Here is a 25652-nt window from a genome sequence, read left to right as displayed (position 1 = left end):
TGATTATATTGTATGGGGCTCATAATTGAAACGGAGCTACGTCTAAAATCTGGCCTAAATCGGCACTTGGATGATCAGTAAGACAAGTCGTCCAAGTGCCGATAATCAAACCGGGTGTTAGACATATCTAAAAACTACTATACGACCAGAGCTAAAAGGGGTCAGGGTGGGATTTGGGTGGGACGTGAGCTGATCTAAACTTAGTCGTAACTGAAAGTTTAACAAGGCTGCCTGGACAGAACTTATACGTTGTGACTTCTCCCTCCCCTCCTCCCTCTATCCAACATTAACTCTCTTCCCATCCCTTTCCCTCCTCCCCTCCCAGCAGCATCTCTCCTTCTTCTCCCTTCCCTCCTCCCTCTATCCAACATTAACTCTCTTTTCTTCCCATCCCTTTCCCTCCTCCCCTCCCAGCAGCATCTCTCCTTCTAACTCTCTCCAAGTCCAGTAACAGCTCTCCCTTTATCCAGCAGCTTCCCTGCCTCCATTGTAATCTGCATTAAACTGAAAGGCATTTAGGCCCAGATTCTTTAACCAGCATCAATGTTTTAGGTGTCTAAGCTCAGTAAAAAACACCATTTAAACAATGTGTTTAAATGATTTTCAAGGCACCTACCAGCGCCTAAAAAATCAGCACTGGACACGCAATCGGCGACTGCATTTAAGGTGGTCACTGACAACAGCACTAGTTACAGAAGCTGGGCCTTAGCAGAATATAAGTGATATTATTGTATTGTATTGATTGATTTGCAATAGCAAAGAGTGGGAATGTCTCCAATAGCCACCACATGGAAAAATCCACTGTTAACCATGGTAGTTAAAACTTTTACCATGCTTTAGCAAAAGGGTCTGTAGGTTTTTGCATAAAATGGGACTGCATTAAATATTAGGAGTTTGTTATGGCAGAACATTAGGGGAAACTATGACAACAAATTGAAAATTCTAATATCTATAGTTTCTTGTTGTTCATCACTATTGGCTCCTTGTACAAAGGTGCGATAGGGTTTTCAGCGCACGCACAAAATTATCACGCGCTATAGCCAAAAATCTACTGCCTCCTAAAATGGAGGCGGTAGTGGCAAGCGCACTCGGGAATTTAATGCTCGCTATTGCGCGCGTTAAGGTCCTAGCACACCTTTGTAAAAGGAGCCCTATATCTAGCCTGATGGGAAAATTCAGAGGATATTTAAGGGGTGGTTTAACAGCATGGACTACCATTAAGACATATTAGGCTCCTTTTACGAAGGCACATTAGCGGTTTAACGCGCATAATAGTGTGTGCTAAACTCCTCTTGAGCAGGCGGTAGTTTTTTGGTTAGCGCAGGGGTTAGCACATGATTAAAAGTCGAGACATAGGGCTCCTTTTACGAAGGTACGCTAAGCGTTTTAGTGCACGTACCGGATTAGCATGCGCTATAGCATGCGCTAGCCGAAAATCTACCGCCTGCTCAAAAGGAGGCGGTAGCGGATAGCATGCGGGGCAATTTAGCGTGCGCTATTCCACGCGTTAAGACCCTAGCGTTGCTTTGTAAAAGGAGCCCATAGTAAATAACATCAGATAAAGGCCTGAATGATGTATCCAATCTGCCCAATAGTTGCATGCATTATAAATTGTCTTTTTTCTTTGATATTTCTGGGCCATAGACCATAGAAGTCCACTTGGTACTATCCTTAAGTTCCAACTACTGGAGTTGCCGTTGAAGTTCACTCCAACTTATCCAAGCCATTTTGTCATTTGCGGGATACAGACCACAAAAGTGTGCCCAGCACTGCCCTCATGTTCCAAATTACTGTAATTCCTGTCAAAGCCCTCCCCATCCCATCCTAAACCAAATTGTTATATACGGGATACAGACCATGTAAGTCTGTCCAGTACTGGCCTTTGTTCTTCATTTTATACTGTTTATTTTCTAATTAGAGATCCTTTGTGTGCATCCACATTTTTTAGAGCCCCATCACCATTTTCCTTTCCCCCCACCTCCCTCTGGAGGGCATTCCAGGCATCAACCACTCTCCCCCGATTTCCTTTCTCTGGAAAACATGTTTCCATATTAATATCTTTAAAGTATTTAAACATCTGTGTCATATCTCTTCTGTTGTTCCTCTCCTCTTCTGTTGTTCCTCTTCCAGTCTCTTCTTGTATGTCTTTTGTAATGTACCTTATTGCTTCTCTTATTCTCTTAGTTATAATTTGTGATAGGCTTTGTATATTAATAAAACAATATGTTCTAATTTCTATAATGCACAATACAATGGACGACAATTTTAATAAATAGTGATTCCTCTTACAGAATGATATATTTTCAGACAGGTAGCTTAGACAGAATTGTTCAGTTAGAAATATACATACCATTTCTACATCAGACACTGGTCCAAAACTGGTCACATATATATCTGTTTTCACTTCAGTAACAGGACCTAATTGTTCAAAGAAATTTCAAGAATGAGAAAAAAATATTTTGATAACACACCTGACAAAGAAACTAACAATGGGAGTAATTTCATGAGGACACCAATGATAAAGTTTGAAAAATATGCTTTTTCTATTTTATAAAAGCAATGTAGGCACTAATGTGATTTTATAATATGTTCACCCAGAGCTATCCGCAACATTATAAAAAAATGTTATGCACAAATTTATACCTGTTCTAAAAAGCAGAGCAGAGCAGAGTTCAAATGTGCATATGTGTTCACACATAAATAACACACACATATATATATGTTATTTATGTGTGAACACATATGCACATTTGAACTCTGCTCCAACTTCACACAAACAATGCCTCCAAAAAATACTTATGCCAAGAATGAGTAAGAAAATATTTTTAGTTCATTTTCAGAATTTTTTGAATGTTTTCCTGATTTTTGGTAATTTTCTTCATTTCAAACATTTGTTTTTAACAAAAATTGAAACTCATCATACACATCTTAATTCATAGGTTGATATGCATTAACCCCTGAATTCTATAAAATATGCTAAAACTGCAGTGGCACATCTATCAGTAGAAGTTAATTTTTCTTATATGCAGATATGACCCCCAGTGATTTTTGTGTGAGGTTACCACTAGGGTCACCATTTTGAATGTGCCACAGGCCGGGCAGGAGTGAAGAGGCACTGAAGGCCTCTCCAAATTCAGGGGAGCCTTGCATGAAAGATACTGCGGGGGGAGGGGAGCTGTAATCAGGAGGGAAAGATACTTCAGGGGGGTTGGAATTGGGAATTGCTGGAATTGGGAGGAAATGATGCTGGGGGCAGGGGGGAACAGGAATTGGGAGAGAAGGATGCTGCAGTGCGGACAACTGAATGAGGACCCTTACACGCTTCCCCTCTATCCTGTGAACATTGTGCCTGAAAGCTTTGGGTCATGACTTTTTGGCCCAATATTCCTGGGCACATTGATTAATGAATGCTGCATGCACAGTGGCTTTCAAGCAGCATTATTCTTTTACATAGGATTCAGTAGCCTGCAGTACCAGGATCCCACAGATTTCTGAATCCCATAGAGAACTAGTATGCGGTAAAAGGTGATTTTTTTTACTGAACCTTGATGAATTCCCTCCTAAAAGTCTGTATTCTTCGGATATCTTCCCCTTCCTCATTGTGATATGAGCAGCACCACTGGTCCTGTTGACGCCCCACAGGACTGCAGTCTTAAGTTAAGAGATATGGGAACAAGGGCTAAAGCCTGAAACACGAGCAATGGCTGCTGACAGATGGATTGAGTGGTTGTGTGCATATCCTGTGAGTCAGATTATGGCTTTAGGAGGCTAGGAGCCTAGTAGTCTCTCGATGGCTGCATTGATGTCGCCATCGGTGGCTATCAGGGCCTGCAGGTTGGCTTCCTGATTGATAAAGCCCATGGCGTTTAGCTGCTCCAGCTGCTGTTGGAAGCACACTTCTGGATTCTGCACCTGAGAATCACTATTAGCCAGCATACAAATTATCTGCTGCATGAGTTGCTGCTGCTGCTGAGAGCTGCTAGCCCCTTCTGGCATGGAGGTGGAAGATGGTGGACTCTCAGGATTCGTCTGCATCCTCCCGACTGCCACACATGAGCAGTGTTCAGAATTCAGCCCTAAAAGAAGGAGAGCCCCAGCATATAGAAAAAACACCACGGAGGCAAAATCTCTGTGAGCCAGGATCATCCAAATCCATGAAAATCTCCTGCAGAGGAGAGCAGAACACCAACCGATTTAGCAGCAGGACAAAAACAGTTTGAGGAATAGCAGAAGTAAGTGGTATAACCCTCCAGTGTTCCAAACCTCTTTCTGATAATCAGTCATTCTTTAGAGTGTTCAGAGAGTAAAAAGAACTTAATTCAAGTTGCAACTGACTAAGCTATTAAGACCAAAACAGCAAAAAAAAAAAACCCCAAAACAACTTTATATAATATAAAATAAAATAAACTTAAAATCAAAAAGAAGGAAAATAAGTAATTATTGAGTCACATTTCTGTTCTTATTCTTAGGACATTCCATCTTCATGTTGAGAAATGTATTCTTGTAACTTTAATGGATCCTCGTAGTATATTGTTTTATTGCAATGAGTGACCTTCATCTTTGCAGGGAAAAATAATCCATACATATGCCTCCATTTGTTTCAGCTGGGGGTGAAGTACCAAAAATTGTTTTCTTTTGTCAGCCGTGGCCTTGGCATAATCAGGAAAAAAAAAACAGTTTAAAAACATAAGAATTGCCGCTGCTGGGTAAGACCAGTGGACCATCGTGCCCAGCAGTCCTCTCACGCGGTGGCCCTCTGGTCAAAGACCAGTACCCTAACTGAGACTAGCCCTACCAGCGCACGTTCTTGTTCACAGGCTCCTCTCTACAGTTGGAGTTCTCTAGCAAAGTTCTGGGCATCACCATTGACTCCTCACTTTCCTTCAACGACCACCTCAACTCCCTGATAAAAAAATGCTTTTGTAGCCTTCACATGCTGAGGAAAGTGAGGTCCTGCTTCCATCAAAAACACTTTGCCGTCCTTGTACAATCCATCATCCTCTCCAGATTGGATTATTGCAATTCTATTTACATAAGCTTAACAAAGAAAAGCCTCCATAGACTCCAACTAATCCAGAACACCGCGGCTAAGCTTATCTTCTCAAAAAGTAAATTTGACCATGTCTCACCACTCCTGTCCAAGCTCCACTGGCTTCCTGTTATCTCCAGGGTCCACTTTAAATGTGCCTGCCTAACCTTCAAGATCCTTCACGGCATCCTTCCTCCTCTTATTCCTCTATCCTGGAATTCCTCAAATCCAATTTCCACTAGATCCACGCAAAAACTAAAATTATCCTACCCCTCCTTAAAAGGCATCTCCCTCATTGGTAAACTTGGGTCCTCCCTCCCCTTCAGAATCACTCAGCTCTGGAATAGTCTCACTTCCCCTCTTCGTAACTTGAGCTCCCTTCAACTTTTCTGTAAGCATCTGAAGACTTGGCTCTTCTCCAAAATGTAACCTCTTCCCCTCTCTGGTACTCTAAGCCCTAACCTCTCTTCATACTTACTTATATAATTCCATTGAAGTTCCGTAATATCCCAAACCCTGTAAACCGTGTCGAGCTCCATTTTGTGGAGATGATGCGGTATATAAACCCAAGATTTAGTTTAGTTTAGTTTAGTTTAGTTCAGCAGAAACTTGTCTAACTTTGGATTGAATCCCTGGAGGGTGTTTTCCCCTATGACAGACTCTGGAAGAGCGTTCCAGTTTTCTACCACTCTTTGGGTGAAGAAGAATTTCCTTATGTTTGTACGGAATCTATCCCCTTTCAAATTTTAGAGAGTGCCCTCTTGTTTTCTCTACCTTGGAGAGGGTGAACAACCTGTCCTTATCTACTAAGTCTATTCCCTTCAGTACCTTGAGGTATTCCCCTCTCAATCTCCTCTGCTCAAGGGAGAAGAGGCCCAGTCTCTCTAATCTTTCACTGTATGGCAACTCCTCCAGCCCCTTAACCATCTTAGTCGCTCTTCTCTGGACCCTTTCGAGTAGTACCATGTCCATCTTCATGTATGGTGACCAGTGCTGGACGCAGTACTCCAGGTGAGGACACACCACGGCCCGGTACAGTGGCAAGATAACCTTCTCTGATCTGTTCGTGATCCCCTTCTTTATCATTCCTAGCATTCTATTCACCCTTTTCGCAGCACATCAACTTATCAATCAGAACTCCCAAGTCTTTTTCCATCCTGTATTCATGCATGAGATTTTTGTTACCAACATGCATCACTTTACACTTATCCACGTTGAACCTCATTTGCCATGTTGATGCCCATTCCTCGAGCCTGATTATGTCACATTGCAGATCGTCGCAATCCCCCTGTGTCTTCACTACTCTGAATAACTTTATATTGTCTGCTAATTTAATCACCTCGCTAATCATACCTATGTCTAGAGCATTTATAAAGATGTTGAAGAGCACGGGTCCAAGCACTGAGCCCTGCGGCACCTCACTGGTGACGCTCTTCCAGTAAGAGTATTGTCCATTTACCTCCACTCTCTGTTTCCTTTGCTCCTGCCAGTTTTTAATCCACATGAGTATTTCAACCTCGATTCCATGGCTCGCAATTTTTTTAAGTAGTCGTTCATGCGGAACCTTGTCAAACGCCTTCTGAAAATCCAGATATACAATGTCGACCGGGTCGCCCTTGACTATTTGCTTGTTTACTCCCTCAAAGAAGTGCAGCAAGTTTGTCAAACAAGATCTGCCTTTGCTGTAACCGTGCTGGCTGGTCCTCATCAGACCGTGTCCGTCAAGGTGATCAATGATGTGGTCCTTTATCAGCACCTCTACTATCTTTCCCAGTACCGATGTCATACTCACCAGTCTGTAGTTTCCTGGTTCTCCCCTCAAACCTTTTTTGAAGATCGGCGTAATATTTGCCACCTTCCAGTCCTCCGGAATCTTTCCCAATTTGATCGACAGATTGGCTATTAGATGAAGCAGTTCAGCTATAGTCCCTTGATGATTCTCAGATGGATACCATCCGGTCCCATAGATTTATCGCTCTTAAGCCTATCAATCTGCATGCATACCTCTTCTAGACTGATCATTAACCCTGTCAGTTTCCCATTTTCGCTTCCAGCATATAGCCTGATGGGTTCTGGTATGCTGTGCATATTCTCTTCAGTAAATACAGACACAAAAAATATGTTCAGTCTGTCGGCGATTGCTTTTGTCCTCCTTTAGCGCTCCCTTCATTCCTTGGCCATCCAATGGTTCCACCGCTTCCTTTGCAGGTCGTTTCCCCTTAATATATTGAAAGAACAGATTGAAGTCTTTCACCTCCTTGGCTATATATAGATTTTGCACATTGGTGGCCATATCCTTAAAAAGGGACCAAGTTTGCTCTTGCGTTTTTACAGTGTTCATCCTCTTCTTAATCTTCTTCCACACTATGTGTAATTCCCTATTCGGAAGTTCAGTGCTGTGGCCATGGTGCTGGACTGATGTTTCGCCCCTGCGTCCAGGTCGATCATATTGTGATCACAGTTTCCCTGCATCCCTTCTACTTCTACACCTTGTGCCAGTCCTCATAGTCCATTTAGAATTAAGTCCAGAATTGAGTTTCCACTTGTATTTTCCTTGATAAGTTGTTCCAGGAAGCAATCGCCTATAGCATCCAAGATTTTGGTCTCTCTAGCACAGTTGGAGATGCCTAGATTCCAGTCTATCCCTGGATATTTGAAGTCGTCCATGATAACTGCATTGCCTCCCTTGCAGTTGCGTTTAATCTCATCCATCATTTCTCCATCAAGTTCCTCGGACTGCCCTGGGGGTTGGTAGTAGATGCCGATCCTCGTTTCTACCCCAAACTACCCCAAACAAATAACTTTACCCATTTCCTACTCCTTTTGAAAATGACCAATTTTTTTTTTTTGTAAGTTCTTGTTGTAATACATCTTGGATAATTCTTTTGTAATCCGCCTTGAACTGCAAGGTAATGGCGGAATATAAATCCCTAATGTAATGTAATGTTTCTAGTCCATTTGTTCCTGGAATTTTGACCTTTAGAGACTCTAACTTATCTGTCTGTTGTGGCATGTTCTCTCCAGTAGATTCAATTCCCTCTTTGATGTATATGGCAATGCCTCCCCCTTTTTGAATCACTCTGTCTTTGCGGTATAGTTTGTATCCTGGTAGCACTGTGTCCTGGTAGCACTATGTCCCAGACATTTTCCTCAGTCCACCATTTTTCCGTGAATCATACCGTGAATCATTCTGTGAATCATTTTCCTTAGTTCACCATGTTTCCGTGAATCATTTTCCACAGTCCACCATGTTTAGAATCCTGCCACTTTATGCTCTTTTTCTCCTTGGCTACTTTTAAAATTTCCATCACTTGTGTGAATCTCAGTAACTTAAAAATTATGGGTCTGGGGCCAGAAGCAGTGTTATTTTTCTTGTAAGGGATTCTATGAGCCCTCTAAAATTCTAGAGATGGAGAAAACTTCACAGACAGCACTTTGGGAATAAAGTCCTTCAGGAAACCTACCATATCTTGCCCCTCAATATTTTCAGGAAGTCCCAGAATTCTGATATTATTTCTTCTTTCCCAATTCTTCTAGTTTTGTTGTTAAGGTAATGATAGATTTATGATCCAGCTGAGACTGGACCAGCTGTGTCTCACAGGCTGAAATTCGCTACTTGCAACTATCCAATCTGGAATTGGATATTTGTATTTGATGAGTTAAATTTGTCAGTTCTTCCTGAAGAGAGTTATCCTGCAACATCATTTGCACATTTTTTATTCCTTCCACCAGTTCTTCAAGTACTTCCATAGAATCACCTGGTAAAGGCACTTTTGAAGGAGTCAGAGGAGTTAGTTTCAATCTTTTGCTTTTCCCCTGAGAAACAAATGCAGAGTCCAAGCTTTGTTGTTTTCCTGAGGCCATCACAGATCAAAACAAGTCAGTCTGAAGGGAATCAGAGTTTAATAAAGGTTCAGTTTGTATGCCCAAGGGAGGAGCTCAGCGGCTACACAGCCATTCCTGTTGCAGCCAAGTTCCAGAATCATATGTTAAAAAGCAGCGGCCCCAGCATAGACCACTGGGGAACCCCACTAGTTACCCTTCACCATTGAAAATATTAACCATTTAAACCTACTCTGTTTTCTATCTTTCAACCAGTTCTTAATCCATAATAGGACATTATCTGCTTTCCCATGACTTTCTAATTTCCTTAAATATCTTTCATTCAAAATATCTTCCATCATTCACCGCATACTTTATGAAAACTCAGCAGCCCCAGTCATCCAACTCTTCTCAATGGCGTGGTCTACTTCTAGCAGAACCCTCAACAGGATGCTACTAAGTCTCCCATCCACAAAAGATCTTCACTACAAACGCCTTTTGAAAATCCAAATGCACAATATCAACCAGCTCACCTTTATCCACATGTTCATTTACGCCTTCAAAGAAATGCTGTAGATTGGTGATGCAAGATTTCCTTTGATTAAATCCATGCTGGCTTTCTCTCATTAATCATCGCTTATGTATATCCAGCTGTGAGTACCTGCACTGAATATTGGCCATTACCCAGATATCTTCTGGGTGACACCCTCAAGGTTCCTGGTCCACCCTCTGTTCCCTCATCCTGAAGAATGTTGGTTCCCTCCTATGAGCAGTGATACCCTCTTTATCTCCTAACCCCCCAAAGAGCATTGTCCCTCCTCCTGAAGCCCACTCATTCCCCATTCCCAGAAGTATGCTCCAGGCCTACCTTAAAATTCTGTAGTGGTTTAGTCATCTCACAGGCAGGAGCAAATGCCCTGTTGCTCCAACCTACACTGGTTCCATCTTCAGAATGATTGCCATGACCTTTAGCGGCACAACCATGAGGCTGCCACTAGAGGCAATGGCAAAAATTTTGCAGATGGTACAAGCAAAGTCAGGAGTGATTGGGCATTGCTTCTGCCTATGAGGCCTCTAGACCAAATATTAAAATAGGTCTAGGCTTGATGGACCTTTGGTCTGACTCAATAAGGCTATTCTTATATTCTTATGATCTTTGTCTTTTCCATCCTCCTTTCCCTCCACACGTTGTGAGTCTGGTATCACTCCCTCCCTTCCTGCCTACCTCTGTCCCACCTGATACTGTTATAAATGGGTTGTCTTCCCAGCAGCGATTCAACCAGGCTCTCTCTGGCCAACCCCAGGGATATTTCCTTGGCAGCAAACCTCCTGTTACCGCATGGGAGGAACACTCAGAAGAAAGACCCCTGGGGCTGGCCAGAGAGAGCCTGGTTGAATCGCTGTTGGGAAGACAATTGTTTGAAAGACCATCTGGAAAATCTTGTTACCTTTCCCCCAGCAGTGCCTCTGCTGTGCTGGGCCTCTGCTCATGTCTGTTTTTCACAGTGTTAGAGGCCTGGCAGGTATAGTCATGCGCTCTTTACCTCCCTCATTCATTGGCCACAATCTTGTTGGGTTAGTCTAGCAACAGTTATGCATGCCACCCACGTTGTAGGTACTCGGTCATGTGTTCAACTCTAATCTAATCTTCTATTTGTGTGTCACTCATACCTATACAGGCTCAAGGTGACTTTAAAGAAAGGAGAGATGGGAGAGGATGAAGAGGGATGGGAGGAGAGGGAGAGAGTAGGTAAGAGGGGGAGAGAGGAAGTGGGAGAGGAAGGGGAAAGATAAGACGGGGAGAGGAGGTGGGAGGGGAAGAGGGAGTAGCAGAAGAGGAGAAGATAAACGAGATTAAGTATCGAACAGATGAGTTTTCAGTTTTCGGAAGATGATGTAGTTAGGTTCAGTTCTGGTCATTTCTGTAAGGTCATTCCAAGTTTTTACTCCTAGAAAGATAAGCATGGAGTGGAAAACTCGTTTGTAGTGAAGATCTTTTGTGGATGGGAGACTTAGTAGCATCCTGTTGAGGGTTCTGCTAGAAGTAGACCACGCCATTGAGAAGAGTTGGATGAGTGGGGCTGCTGAGTTTTCATAAAGTATCTGGTGAATGATGCAAGATATTTTGAATTTTATTCGTGATGCGATGGGTAGCTAGTGCAGTTGTTTGATGAAGGTTCTGACCGAATTGTATTTTCTCAGGTTGAAGATTAGTCATTGACTGAGATCTCACTGTTACCCTAACAGCACTCTAGGTCTTACCTTATCCCTCCAGAAAGCTGGCAGGTAATGGTGTGGCAGATGCTTGTGCAGTGGGCAGAGTTTTCTGAAAACTCAAAAGATGCAAAGAATGACTTGCATCCAATCCTCTGGCAATGGTGGATATGCACATGCTCATTTAGTGACTTAGGCAGAGAGAAGTCCCTGGAGAAGGCCTGTAGGAATCACTGTTGGCAAGGCAAAAATTAAAGCATCATGATGGGGGTTGAGGGAGGAAAATGGGGCACACAGGTTCCAGTCCTGCAATGGGGGGGGGGGGGGGGGGGATTGAGTAATGAGTGACGGTTTAATACGATTAATGGGTTAAAATCATTAAAGTACAGTGGAACCTTGGTTTACGAGCATAATTCATTCCAGAAGTATGCTCATAAACCAAAGTGCTCGTATATCAAAGCGAGTTTCCCCATAGGAATGAATGGAAACTCACTTGATTTGTTCCCCCCCAAGGCCACCGACGCTGCTCCATACTCCCCCTTCCGAGAACCAGCATCACCCCCGCCAGCGAAGGCCTCCCCCCGCGATCTGGCATCCCCCCTGCAATCCAGCATCCCCTCCGCCCCGTGATCCAGCATCCCCTGCCGATCACCTAAACAGCATCCCTTACCCCGATTTGGCACCAGCACCAATGCACAGGACATGCCGGTGCCAGTGCCCGAAGATCCTTCCTCTTGGATGGGCTGGGAGGATCTTCGGGCACCTGCACCGGCATGTCCTGTGCATTGGTGCTGGTGCCGGTGCCAAATCGGGTTAAGGGATGCTGTTTGGGTGCTCGGCGGGGGATGCCAGATCACAGGGGGGGGATGCTGAATTGCAGGGGGGATGCCAGATCGCGGGGGGAGGCCTTCGCTGGCGGGGGTGATGCTGGTTCTTGGGAGGGGGAGTATGGAGCAGCGTCGGTGGCCTTGGGGGGGAACAAATCAAGTAAGAAATATTCTTACTAGATCTAACAGGAAAAGCAGTTAAACACAGACACTTTAAGTGTTGTAGAGCTTAATGAGGAATGCAATCAAATTAGTGTGACTATCTTAGATGATATTACCTCTTTAAGGAAAAAAACTATGAGTTTGTAGGCCATCGATAAAATGTTTTTTTGGAGAAGCTGTTCTTGTTAGAAAGAAAGTGTTGGCAGGTAGAAAGGAAATGGAGAAAGAACTATTCATTAGAGAGCAGGAATAATTGGAGAAAATTAATCAGTGAATAGAAATTCAAGTTAAACTTGCAAGCAAAAACATATTACTTGAATTTGATTGGTTCTGGAAAGTTAGATTCTAAGAAACTTTTTGTTTTGATGAACACCTTAAATTCTGTGGATTATCTTACTTATATCCCCAACTTAACTTCTCCAAGTACTCTGGATTTAGCATTGCATTTTAGCAATAAAGTATTGATGATTAGGAATCAACTGTCTTTAAAGGACAAAGTAAGAGACAAGTGGCATTCTGAGGATCCCTTAATTCTAATAGATAGAATAAAGAAAAAAATAAAGAGATATGGAGACCCTTCTGAAAGACGAAGAGAAAGACTATCAGGAAAATCCGAATAATGTAGAAGCTTTGTGCCGATTACAAAAAGAAACTTATTCTTATAATCTTGCTCTCACTTGGGAGGCTAGTAAACATGGGAGGCTAGTAAGCATCAATTAGCACAGTATCTTAAAGCCAAAAAGACATCTACTTATATCCATGCTTTATAAGAAACAGTTTTTCAGCAGAGGTATATACGGAAAGTGTAGAGAAGTGAGCAAACAACATATGATATACAGAAAGAGGGACAGGAACATTCAGCAGGCCCCAAAGAAAGGAAGCCAGAGCCCCCCAAAAGCCCTGAATACTCTCATAACTCCAGATACCAAGAAAATAAGAATTCACTTCTGTTAGACAAGTAAGACAGTATTGGGTGTCTACACAGCCCATGTGGTAGGCCCGACTCTGGGAGGTATATGTTCTCAACAGGATTCTATAGTGGCTCTTACGAAGCTCGGCACTTTGTACCAGAACCGAGATCCGTTTGAGAGCGTGGAGCAGTGGCATACCAAGGGGGGGGGAGGGGGGCAGTCCACCCCGGGTGCACGCGTTGGGGAGGTGCAAAGCCGGCAGTTCTCACTGCCTCTAATGCCGGCCCTGCAGCTCCGGACTTCCCCCACCTGCTCTCCCCCAATTGCTATTATTTTAAATGTTATGGCAGTCGCGGCGCTGTATCCATTGGAGGAGACTTCTAACCTCGGCCTGCCCCGGAACTCTTCCTGCAGCCACCACCTGCCTAGGCGGGAACAGGAAGTTGCTGTTGCAGGAAGAGTTCTAGGGCAGGCCAAGGTTAGAAGTCTCCTCTGATGGATACAGCGCCGCGGCTGCCATAATATTTAAAATAATAGCGATTGGGGGGGGGAGCAAGTGTGGGGAAGTCCGGAGCTGCAGGGCCGGCGTTAGAGGAACTAAGAGATGATGGTGCCGCAGGGTCCCACTTTGGGGGGAGGGAGGAAGAAAGAAGAGTAACCAAAGCATTGGCAATTTGGGGGGAGCAGGTGTGGGGAAGTCCGGAGCTGCAGGGGAGAGTGTTGCTGTACTCAACTGGAGGGAGAAGGAAGATGAGGGAGGGAATGAAAGGAGATGCCATGGCTTGGAGGGAAGGAGGAAGGTATGCCAGACTAAGGGAAAAGGAAGGGGGACATCTCAGAGCATGGAGGGGGAGGGAAAAATGGAAGGAAAGGAGAGAAATGCCAGAGAATCAGGGAAGGGCAGATACCAGACTGTGGGGTGCAAAGGAAAGAAAGGAGAAGAGAGAGATGCCAGAGCATAGGGCATGGGTTGGTGACAGAGAGAAAAAAATGGAGAGGTGGCAGAGCTGAAATCAATCATGTACAAAGGAGAGAAGGGGCACAGGATAGATAGTTATGAAAGGAGCATAGAAAGAAGGAAGATGGAAGGGAGAGAAGGCAGACATTGGATGGAAAGGGCAGAGAGGGCAGTGACTGGAAGGGGCGAGACAGCAGGTGAACAGTAGATAGAAGGGGTAGAGAGAGGGACAGCCACTGAATGGAAGTGTGAGGGAAAGGGGGAGCAGACGCTGGAAGGTGGTAGTTTTTGGCCAGCGCAGGGGTTAGCTTGTGATGAAATGTCGCATGTGTTAATCTCGCTAGCGCGGCTTGATAAAAGGAGCCCTTTGAATGCCCTGTTGAAAGCTAAATACAAGTATAATGAAATTTCCTCACAATTGGCTAGGAAACATTTGTTTCATCAGCTTCCTAGAATATATAAGGACAATATTATTTTTCATTCAGCTTGGATGACATTAAAATTTATAGATGCTTTAACTCCTATTCCAATACAGCAAACCAACTGTCAATCCCTATGGTTGAACTCCAAGATACAAATCGGCGAGTCTAAAATCCTCTGGAAACATTGGTTGCAGGCAGGCATTCGTACTCTAAATGATTCTGAATGGGAAAATGGTAAATTTATTACAGTTTCAGCAATCATTTGGCATATCAAAGTCTCAAGGTTATAAATGGTTGCAGATGAAGCAGGCCATTCAGAAGGGGTTCCCTGACTGGCGCAACTTAAAAAATCAGTACAGCTTGCCAGGTCTATGTTTTCAGACAGATTTTCAAGGGCATCAGGCCGCTAAGTGGTACAAATTAATATCTGAATATTTGATGAAAAAAACCTAAAACAAGCTTAAAAGATATTTGGAGTTTAGATAAAAGTAGCATATTTCTGCTACGTATTGGCCATGGATTTGGAGAATAAGATGTATAGCATCTGCATCTATGAGACAAACTTGGGTTTGTTTGTTTTTTGCTAAATATAATTTTTTGGACACCTGTTCATTTACAGAAGTTGGATAATTTAAAGTCTAATAGATGCTGATACTGTCATCTTGATGTAGGGACATTGGATCATCTTTTATTCTATTGTCCGTTGATACTCAATTTTTGAAAATCAAATTGGGGCAAATTTAATAGGGTATTAGGTGTCTCTATTCCATTGTCTTATGATGTGGTTTTATTTGGGACATTGTTGTTAAGAGTCCAATTTGTTTGGGACATTGTTGTTAAGAGTCCAATTGATACACATAAAAATAGACTTATTCTTATTATGATGGGGGTGGCCATGTAGTTAATAACTAGAAATTGGAAGAATTGGAATAGGTTAAACTTTTCTTTTTGGTGGGAATAAAAAGCCCGAGAGCCTGTCTCGACGGGCGGCTCTAACGCGGAGCTGGGCGGCCCGCGTTGCCGTCCGTTGGGAAGATAGACAGGAGGAGGTGGGTAGGCAGGCAAAAACTTTAAATAAGGGAGGAGGTCTTTCCCACCGTGGGATGGACCTCCTATAGGTCAAATTGGGGCCGCAGGGTAGGGTGGGTGGGGGGGTATATAAGCTGGATGCTCGGAGGACCGTAACAGTTTCCGGTCCTCCGAGGCAGCTTTCGGCGGTATCGGCGGGGTCGGGCGGTCTGAGGCCTACCACGTGTCCAGTTTCATTTTCCCGACGGTGCAGTGTGGCTGGTATTCGCGGCGATGGCAACTCTGAGCGTCGATGACTCCTCTGATCCCGTCGAGCTGTCCCTTTTGGCCGGTGATTCCCTGGATGAGGCAGACCCAGAGCCGGTGAGTAATGCGGCGGGGAGGGGTAGATCTTTGCCTCCACGGCGCTCGCGTTCGGCAGCCCGAACTGCGATAGCTCTGGAGGTTGCAGGGGTGGTGCCGGCTCTGCATAGTGGTGCGGGGTCGACCCGCTGGGGCGGTGGCAGGAGGCCGGTTGTCAGGGGGAGGAGCCGTGGGGCGTCTCGGTGTGGGGCCGGGTTACGGGTAACTCCCGCTGGGGCCCTCGGTAGGGTTATGGGCCCTCCTGCTGCTGGGGTTACTTCAGCATCCAGCTTGCCTGTGGCTGCGCTGGGTGCCATCGGGATGGCCAGAGATGGACCGGGTTTAGGCCAGTTGGGGGAGGCGTCTTCTTCCACAAGGGTGGGAGAGTCTGTGGCGGGGGGGGGCGGTTGATCCTCCTGTCCTCCCGTCTACGTCGGGGTCGGGTCAGGGGTTCCCAGTCAGCTCCCCTGGTTGGTGGCCGCCTTGGTTGTCGGGGCCTTGGGGGGCTCCTTGGGGATCGGGTCCATGGGCAGCGGTTCCGCCTCCTTTTCCTGGAGCAGTTCTGCCTCCGCCTTGGGGCGCAGGAGCTGCGGTAGGTGGTGGTCCGCGGGGGTTCGAGGAGATGGGTGATCGGAAGCCGGGGGCATGGACTCCGGGGCTAACATACCCTCATACTGTGCAGGTTGCTGGCCCCTCTTTGGATTTTTTCCCCCAGGATGTCATCGCTGGACGGGACAGCAGTTCTGGCCCGTCTGCTGCGGATGTATCGACCAGAGGACTGGCTGCTGCTCATCAGCCGAGAGTCGAGGAGCCAGCGCGAGCAGATCATGGAGGTTCGGCGATGGTGGTTGCTTCGGAAGGCGCCACTCCTGGAGCGGAAGTTGCCGGACGCAGGACTGACAGCGACAGGACCACGGGTAACATGGCCCTTGTGGCTGGGACTGGGGGCAAAGGGAGGAGGGGGAGGGGAAAGGGGAAGGGGAAGGGTAAGAAGGGCCGTCGGACTAGGGCTTCTTCTTCGTCCTCTTCGTCTTCTTTAACCTCTTCTTCTTCTTCTTCGACGTCGTCTTCTTCGTCGGAGTCACCGCGGCGGGTAGCGGGTGATGGGCATGTGCAGGAAGGTGACGATCGGGGGGCCCCTGCCCTCGTGGCGCTCTCGGAATTGTGGGAAAAGGTTCCGCGGTCACTGCGTCGTAAGATTAAGAAGCGTGCTTGTATTGATGTTTTCCAGCTTTTAGAGGGTCGGGTGCGCGGACGTAAGAAGAAAACCAAGAAGGCGGCAGGGAAGCCGAAAGTGGGGTTGGTGTCTCGCAATGTCTTGAACTGGACGCGTGCGTTCTTGAGGTTAGCCAGTGTCTGGGGGCGAGAACGTCCACAGGACTATGGTCTTTTGCTGGCCTATGCGGACTCCATTCTGGATGCGTGTCAGCGGTTCGGTGGGTGGGCGTGGCTTAATTATGATGAAGCGTTTCGGGATAAGATGGAAGAGAACAGGCACATGTCTTGGGGCACGCAAGACATCAATTTGTGGTTGACGCATATGGCGAAACCCGGTGAGTCTGGTCCGAGTGCTTCTGGTAAGCCGGGGTCTCAATTCCCTGGGGGAGTTCGTTCCTTTCGTACCCCGGGAGGCCCTGGGGCGGGGGGTGGCCCAGGCGTCTGTTGGCTGTTTAATAAATCTTCCTGTTCCTTTCCTGAATGCCGCTTCCGTCATGCCTGTTCCTTGTGTGGGCAAGCGCACTCGGCGCTCAAATGCCCCAAGAGAGGAGTTGGGGTGCCTTCCGCCCCAGCCAAGTAACTTGGGGGATCATGGGTTGCCCACTCCGGTCCGGGTGGGTGTCATGCAGCCTTGGTTGGACCAATACAGGGATGTTCGGGCGGCGGGGGTCCTAGCTCGGGGATTTCGCGAGGGTTTTGTGATTCCTTGTTCAATGCCTCGGTCTAATGTACAGGCTTCTAACGCGTTTTCTGTGTCTCAGTTGCGGGAGGTAGTGCGTCGGAAGTTGCGTGAGGAACTCGACATGGGGCGGGTGGCGGGTCCCTTTGGGGTCCCGTTCCCGGTGATGGTGTTGTCTCCTTTAGCGATCATTCCTAAAAAGGAGCCTGGTAAATATCGTTTGATCCATAATTTATCCAGGCCTGTGGGGCACTCTGTGAACGATGGCATTCCTCGCGACCTCTGTTCGGTTCGATATGCTTCTTTTGATAGTGCTTTACAGTTGGTGCGCATTGCAGGCCGTGGAGCCTTGTTAGCCAAAGTTGACATTGAATCGGCCTTCCGGTTGCTACCGGTTCATCCGTCCTCATATCCTTTACTGGGGTTTCGGTTTGAAGGTGCATTTTATTTTGATAAGTGTCTGCCGATGGGTTGCTCGATATCATGTGCCTTTTTCGAGTTATTTAGTTCGTTCCTCCATTGGGTTACTGTGCGGCGAGCGGGGAAGGTGTCGGTAGTTCACTATTTAGATGATTTTCTTTTCGTGGGGGGGCAGGTTCGGATGATTGTGAACTGCTAAAGTCTACGTTTGAGCGCCTAGCAGTGGAATTTGGAGTGCCATTAGCTGCTGATAAATCTGAGGGGCCTACTTCCTCTCTCACCTTTTTAGGCATCGAGATCGACTCGCTGTCCATGGTGACTCGGCTTCCTCAGTGCAAGGTACGTCAGTTGCTGTCTTTGATCACCTTGGTACGGGGTACTCGAAAGCCTACTCTGCGGGTTGTTCAGTCTTTGTTGGGGTCCCTTAATTTTGCTTGTCGGGTCCTGCCTATGGGACGGGCCTTTTCCCGTCGTTTGGCGGCGGCGACGTCGGGTGTTCGTGATCGTCGTCACTTCGTTCGTATTACAGCCGGGATCCGGGCGGATTTGCAGATGTGGTCGTTGTTCCTCACTCATTTTAATGGGTCTCTCCCGATCCAGTTCCCGGATGTTTCCAGCTTAGATCTAGACCTGCAATCTGATGCGGCCGGTGGTGTGGGTTTCGGTCTTTATTGTCAAGGAGACTGGTGCGCTGCGGCATGGCCGGAGAGTTGGCGACGGGCTGGTGTTACCCGCAATGTGACCTTGCTAGAGCTTTTCCCCTTATTAGTGGCGTGCGACTTATGGCCGGAGAAGTTGCGGAATAGGCGAGTCGTTTTCTGGTGTGACAACATGGGTGTGGTTGAAGTTGTGAATCGGCAGGCTGCTAGATGTTTGCAGGTGAATGCTGTGATGCGAGAACTTATTCTGCGTTGTTTACGCCTTAACTTATACATTAGGGCTCGTCACATACCAGGCGTTCAGAACAGGCTTGCTGACGCTCTCTCTCGTTTTCAATTCTTGCAGTTTCGAGAGCTGGCTCCTGCAGCAAAGGCGGAGGGGTCGCCGATGCCGGAGCGTTTGTGGAACCTGGTGGTGAGCGGATCTGGCGAATGTTGCAGCAGTCGGTAGCTCCTTCCACTTGGACCCGGTACAATCGGGGTTTCTCGACCGTGTTCGGATTCCTGCGCGCTCGGGGTTGGGTCCCAGGCCCCGTATCTGAGGTTTTGCTGGCTGACTTCTTGGCCGGTTCTCATCTTGAGGGCTATTCCCATAGTGTGGCGGCTGGCCACTTAGCGGGCTTTGCTTTCTTTTGTAGGGCCTTTGGTTGGTCATGCCCTGCGTCAGGTTTTTTGCCCCGCCGGATGCTGGCGGCCTGGGGCAGGGTGGCTCCGAGGCTGCCTGACTCCCGGCTGCCTGTCACGCATGCCTTGCTATCCCATCTTATTGAGGTATTGCCGGTAGTGGCGAGTTCAGCCTTTGAAGCCTGTTTGTTCCGTGCTGCCTTTTCCTTGGCCTTTTTCGGAGCCTTGCGAGTGGGGGAGTTGCTAGTTCACCCGGCGGACGGCTCGGGTTCGAGGGGTCTCCTGTTTAGCCAAGTTCGGGTTGATCAGAGTTCAGTGCGCCTCTTCATCGCCCGTTCTAAGTCGGACCAGCTGGGCAGGGGACGCATGGTGGTTCTACACCGTGTGGCGGGTTGCGCTTCGTGCCCCGTCCTATCCCTGGCTGCCTATATGGCGGTTCGTCCTCATTTAGATCTGGCCTTGTTGATCCATTTGGATGGGGCTCGGCTCACGCGTTATCAATTTTTGGCGGTCTTGTGGCGGGCTCTGAGTCGGTGTGGTGAGGAGCCGGTGCGCTATGGCACTCACTCCTTCCGCATTGGTGCGGCTACTAGTGCTTTTGAAGCGGGTGTGCCTGCTGCGGCTATTCAACAGCTTGGCCATTGGTCGTCCGCAGCCTATCGTGGTTACATTCGTCCGTCGGGTTCTGGACTGACAGGTTCCCAGCTGGGGGGACTGAATCGATAGGTGATACAGCTAGTGGTGTTGGGGGGTGCTTGCATTGGGGTGGGTTGCACTGGTTCATTGCATGGCTTTCTGTTACTAACCCCTGGGTTTACGGGAACATGTGCTGTGCGTGACTGCTGAGTTTTGCCTTGCAGATGCTGTTCGGCGATTACTGTCGGTTTGGATCATTGGGCACTCCTTCGTCCATTGGGCGGGGGAGCGTGCGGTGATCAGACCGTGCGGTCAGCACTTGGGCCTTCGTCGGCGCGGAGTCTACGTCTCGTGGTGGGGTCAGCGAGGCATGCGTTGGCATCAGCTGCTGCCTCTTCTAGATGACCTTCGACATCGTGCTCGGCGTCCGGATCTGTTGCTGCTTCATCTTGGGGGCAACGATGTTGACTCGTTAAGCGGGAAATGTTTAATTGACACTGTAATTGATGATCTCGGGGTGATTCGGGGTTGGTTTCCTGCTACTCGGATTGTTTGGTCTGACATTATACCGCGCCCTAAGCGCTTGGTATCGCGTAGGTGGACCAGAGGGCTCATCAAGGTTAATCGTCAGATCGGTCGGTGGGTGGAATCTAGAGGGGGATTGCAGATTAGGCACTCTTGGGTTGATGTCTCTTGTTCAGGGTTGTTTTACAGGGATAGAGTGCATCTTTCAGACATTGGGTGGGATCTATTGTTAGATGATTTTGCTTCTTGTTGTGAACGAGTGCTGGACCTCTAACCGCAGCTCTGTTCATTGTTGGGGGGGCCTGTAACGAGTTTCAGGCCTGTGGCGGTATCCCGAGCTACTGGCGGCTGGTCTCATCATGGGATGAGTGGTAGGCCGGCTGGGAGCCGTGCCGGTGGGTCGGATAACCCTGGACAATGGGGCATGTGGGGACATGCCACCCCTCGGACCCTTGCTTAGACGGCAGGGTCGGGGGCCATTTTCATCTATGCCGGTAGCTCGGGATCAGGGGTCACAATGGTGGGTTCCATTGTGGCGGTTTAATTAGATAAAATGTTAGTTAAGGATGTTTATATGTGTTGTTTACTATATGTAAATTGTATTTAAATATGTTTTACAATAAACAGGGCTGCGGCCAGGTTTATCCACTCAGGTCTATGTGTCTTATTAGTAAGAGGGTTGGATTGGTATTTAATGTTGGAAAGGTATGCATTGGGGAAGCGGGCCGCTCCAGATTCCGCTGTTAACACTTTGTCTGTATTATAGATATGAAAGAATGATAGCAGAACAATCTGGAAATAATAAAAGGTTGAAAAAGATTTGGAATCCATTGGAGGAATTTGTCAAATAGTAGAATGACTGAATCCTTAATTCACAGATTTTCTTATATTTCTACACACATCCAGATAGGGAGGGAGGGAAAGGGGGGAGATGGAATAGGGTAATTTGTTTCATTGTATGTAAGAATACAAATGCTGTTATTTGATATATCTGAATGTATATTTGTTTGCACTTTGTATAAGTTTTAAAAATCAATAAAGAATTTTTAAAAAAGGAACCCTCTCATGAAGACATTCCAGTTACCCTGGCCCTGCACTCCACCCCGGCCTACCTTTATAATTCCCTGTGGTCTAGTGGGGTCTGGACAGGTGCAATCCCCAGTTGCTCCTGCCTTCATTGTGTCAGGTTCAAAATGGCACTACAACCTCTAGAAGTAGGAAGGGGAGATTGATTTATTTATTTAAAATATTCATATTCTGCTCTATCAAATCTTCTAGGCAGATAACAACCAATTCGTACACAATCATTACTCCTGTAATAACACAATGCAAAACAAATAGTTCACTAAAAACCTCAATAGAAACATAGATCTAGCATCAATCTCTGCATTTATAAATCTAGAGTATCTTTCAATCAATATCTTAGGCCTCTCCACATGCCTGCTGAATTAGCAAAGCATTCAATTTCTTTTTAACCCTTTATTTGGCTTTGCTGCTCAAAAGCAACATTGGTTTCTATGGATCTTATGGGAGATCTGCATCTCCAAATGCATGTTACCTAGGCACTTTTGCTCTCGTTCAACATCAAGTTACATAAAGCAGCCATTTCGCCATCTGCCAGTTAAAGGATTAAACATATCTATGCTCTTCATTGTTCTACGTTGGTGCAGTGAATTCCTCAATTTTGGGACAACTACAAAAAAGAGAGATGGTTGTGCTGTTCTAATCTCATCACATGTAAAGAGAGGGCTTCCAGTTTGGCCATACTTGTAATCCTAATCATTCTAGGTGTGTGTGTGGGGGCACTCAGAAGCACCTTGGTTGAACTGTGGCCAGCTCTTTTAAGCCATGCCCAGTAGCATCAGGCAGCAGCTTTGTGATCTAATGCTCCCAGGAAACTTGAATAACAGTGGTACTGAACTACCACCGGTTACTGACTTCAGTGGTATTTTAAAAAGGCCCAAATTTTACATCACCTTTATAACCACCTTCCTTTTTGATCTTATCAGAGATAAAGAAGCTGACAAGAAAAGGAAAGAGTCTCTGTCAAAAGGATCAGAAACAAAAGTGTGGCACAGTGGTTAGAGCTACAGCCTCAGCACCCTTAATCTCATGCTGCTCCTTGTGACCCTGGGCAAGTCATCTAATCCCTCATTGCCCCAGTTACATTAGACAGAGTGTGAGCCTACCAGGACAGATAGGTAAAAATGCTTGAGTACCTGAATGTAAACCACTTAGGCCAGGGATGTCCAACCTGCAGCCCCGTGAAGTATTTTGTACTGCCCCGGTCGAGGGTGATGCAGTGTTTTCCTCTGCTGCCCCTGGGTGTTTACCGTCTTGCCGGCTCCCTCCTCTGTCTTGCTGCAGCGTTTGCGCATTTGTGCGGACCCAGAAACATTTTTTTCACCAATGCGGCCCAGGGAAGCCAAAAGGTTGGACACCCCTGACTTAGGCTATAAGTGGTATATAAATAAATAAACTAATAAAAATAATAAAAGACCATGCACTTAAAATAAAATCTTAACTCTGGACCAGCAGACAATGAGGCTATATATGTATGATTCATTGCAAACAAGCAGAGAATGGGTATAACACAAGTGCATGAATCACTCAAAATAAGTCCAATAACACTGATCCCTAGCAACAGACTTTTCCTAGAACTCAGGAACCATCTCTGTGCTGTAAACAGAAACTACAAAATACTTCTTAGAACATAGAACATTAAATTTCAAAAATAACTATTGAAAACGTCAAAAATAATAGCTCTCTTTCACTTCAGCAATAACAACGACTATCTTTATTTGGGTATAAGTGTTTAAATATGAGGAGATGCTGAAAAGTTCTCAGCCCAAACAACCAACTTACTAAATTCTGAGGGTTATTGTGCCGCTTTAGCTGAAAAGAGTGTTTTTTCTTTACGTGCCAATTTGCAGAAACAAAATTTTCTATTTTGACATTTTTTTTCAGATCATTAATTGAACCATATCCACGTCATTCTTTGTTGGGCTGAGAATTTTCAGCACCCACTTGTGTAGTCCTGCATTTCTTAACATTTCATGATAAAAATTGAGAAATTTAATGGGAACATCATATCATGATTGCATACAAAAACAACTGATTGAAACAACTGACCCAAGCAGAATGAGGTTAAAGTCTACTGAGGATTTAGACTGGGAATATTGGCTAGGTGATGGGTTAAAAACAAACAAACCCAGAAAGCAAAACTCTAATTCATAGGTGTATTTAAAACAATTAACTGAATATTAGGACAGTTTTAAGGTTGAAAAGCCTGAATTACAGATAACAAATCAAGTGTATAAATACTACCCATGAAGAACAACGTTATTGAATAGATGAAGAGGACATTTTATTAAAGAGATAAACAGCATGTTGAAACTATGCATAAATAGCTATGATCATTATTTTGCACTTACAGTAAGATTCTCATTTAACTTTCCTTCAAATGAGGTGGAATGAATACCACTTCAAATTCAAATAAATTTACTCAAATCTATTTGAAACTCAAATGGAGTGTATCAAAACCTGTTTGAGAGAAAATGAAATGTAAACTGCACTGTATAGAGCAGACAAGGGCAACTCCGGTCCTCGAGGGCCAGAATCCAATCGGGTTCTCAGGATTTCCCCAATGAATATGCATTGAAAGCAGAGCACGCAAAGAGATCTCATGCATATTCATTGAGGAAATCCTGAAAATCCGATTGGATTCCGGCCCTCGAGGACCAGAGTTGCCCATGTCTGGTATAGAGTGATGAGCGTGTATGGAGCTCTAATTTGTAAACTTAGTAAAATCAAAAAATTGAATAAGATATACAGTATAATAACTGGGGAATTCTATAAATGACGCCAAAAGTTAGGTTTCTAAAGTTAGGCACCTAAATAGTTAGGTGCCTAACTTAATTAGTAAATTGGCTTCAATAATGAGCTTTATCAAGCTCATAATTGAAAAAAAAATTAATTGGGAGATAGGTGCCTATCTTCTAAGGTATGATTCTACAACTTCTACTATTTATAATTTCTAAAGCGCTGAAAGGTGTACGTAGCACTGTACACTTAACATTCAATAGACGGTCCCTGCTCAGAAGAGCATAAAGTTTAATTTGGACAGAAAAGACATCTTAGGATTGGGGAGTTTCTAGCAGAAGGAATGATATGATGGGTAAAGATATCTGGGAGTTAAGAGTTGAAAGCAGCTTCAAAAAAATGGGCTTTTAGTTAGGATTCGAATACTGCTAGAAACAGAGCATGACGTATTGACTCTGGCAGCCTGTTCCAGGCATACAACGTGGCAAGGAAGATGGGATAGAGTCTGGAGTTGGCGGTGAAGGAGAAGACTTATCCGATTAACAGAGTTCACGGGGGAGGGGCGGGGAGATAGCACCAAAGTATATATTTTTAGGCATGGAGAAAAACTTAGGTGTCGCTAGGCATGATTCTCTAAAGCAGTGTTCTTCAACCACTGGTCCATGGACCGGTGCCGGTCCACAGAAATTTCCTGCCGGTCCATAGGGCCGGCACATGCATCAGGCCCACAACAATGTTCTTTAACCGCCGGTCCACGGTGCGATCGATGTGGCGTTATCTTCGAGTCGGCTCCCTCTTCCTGATCTGACTCAGTGCACAAAGCCATGGGCAGCAGCTCCTAAGCGCGTCCTGCGCCTGAACCGGAAGCATTCTCTCTGACATCGCAACCAGCTTCCAGATGAGGCACGGGACATGCAAGGAGCCGCTGCCCGCGGCTTTGTGCACTGCGTCAGTGAGGAAGAGGGAGCCGGCCTGAAGATAACGCCGGGGGCGACATAAAATGGCCAGGCGGGAGTAGGCCAGAAGATAAGGCATAGCATGGAGGGAGAGAGACAACATAGGAAGGGGAGAGTGATTTATTTTTGAAATTAGTGATTGAATTATGTCAATTTTGAGAATTTACATCTCCTGTCAATGTGCTTTGTGTAGTTTAATTTTGTGGTTAACCATTATGTGTTGTTAATAAGATTATATTGTGAGTATCTATGAAAAATGAATGGAAAAAATAGTGTTACAATTAGTACTATTAAGGGGCGGGGTCCGGGGTGGAGATTGGGTAGAGATGAGTGGGGGTCTGGCCCACGACTTAGCCCAGTGTTCTTCAATCGCCGGTCCGTAGACCGATGCCGATCC

The 25652-nt window shown here is 45.8% G+C and overlaps 1 protein-coding gene across 2 annotated transcripts in view; it reads right to left on the bottom strand.

Annotated features, from left to right (window-relative positions):
* Positions 1-25652, bottom strand: part of GABRA4 (gamma-aminobutyric acid type A receptor subunit alpha4) — a 159705-nt gene that overhangs the window by 123765 nt on the left and 10288 nt on the right. For both annotated transcript variants that reach the window (XM_033921157.1, XM_033920327.1), the window contains exon 3: positions 2351-2418. In XM_033921157.1, the coding sequence (XP_033777048.1) occupies positions 2351-2418 (68 nt within the window). The remainder of the gene's footprint in view (positions 1-2350; positions 2419-25652) is intronic.

The sequence above is a fragment of the Geotrypetes seraphini genome, chromosome 1 (genome assembly GCF_902459505.1).
Source record: "Geotrypetes seraphini chromosome 1, aGeoSer1.1, whole genome shotgun sequence".
NCBI lineage: Eukaryota > Metazoa > Chordata > Amphibia > Gymnophiona > Dermophiidae > Geotrypetes > Geotrypetes seraphini.
This window is presented reverse-complemented; position numbering and strand designations above follow the sequence as displayed.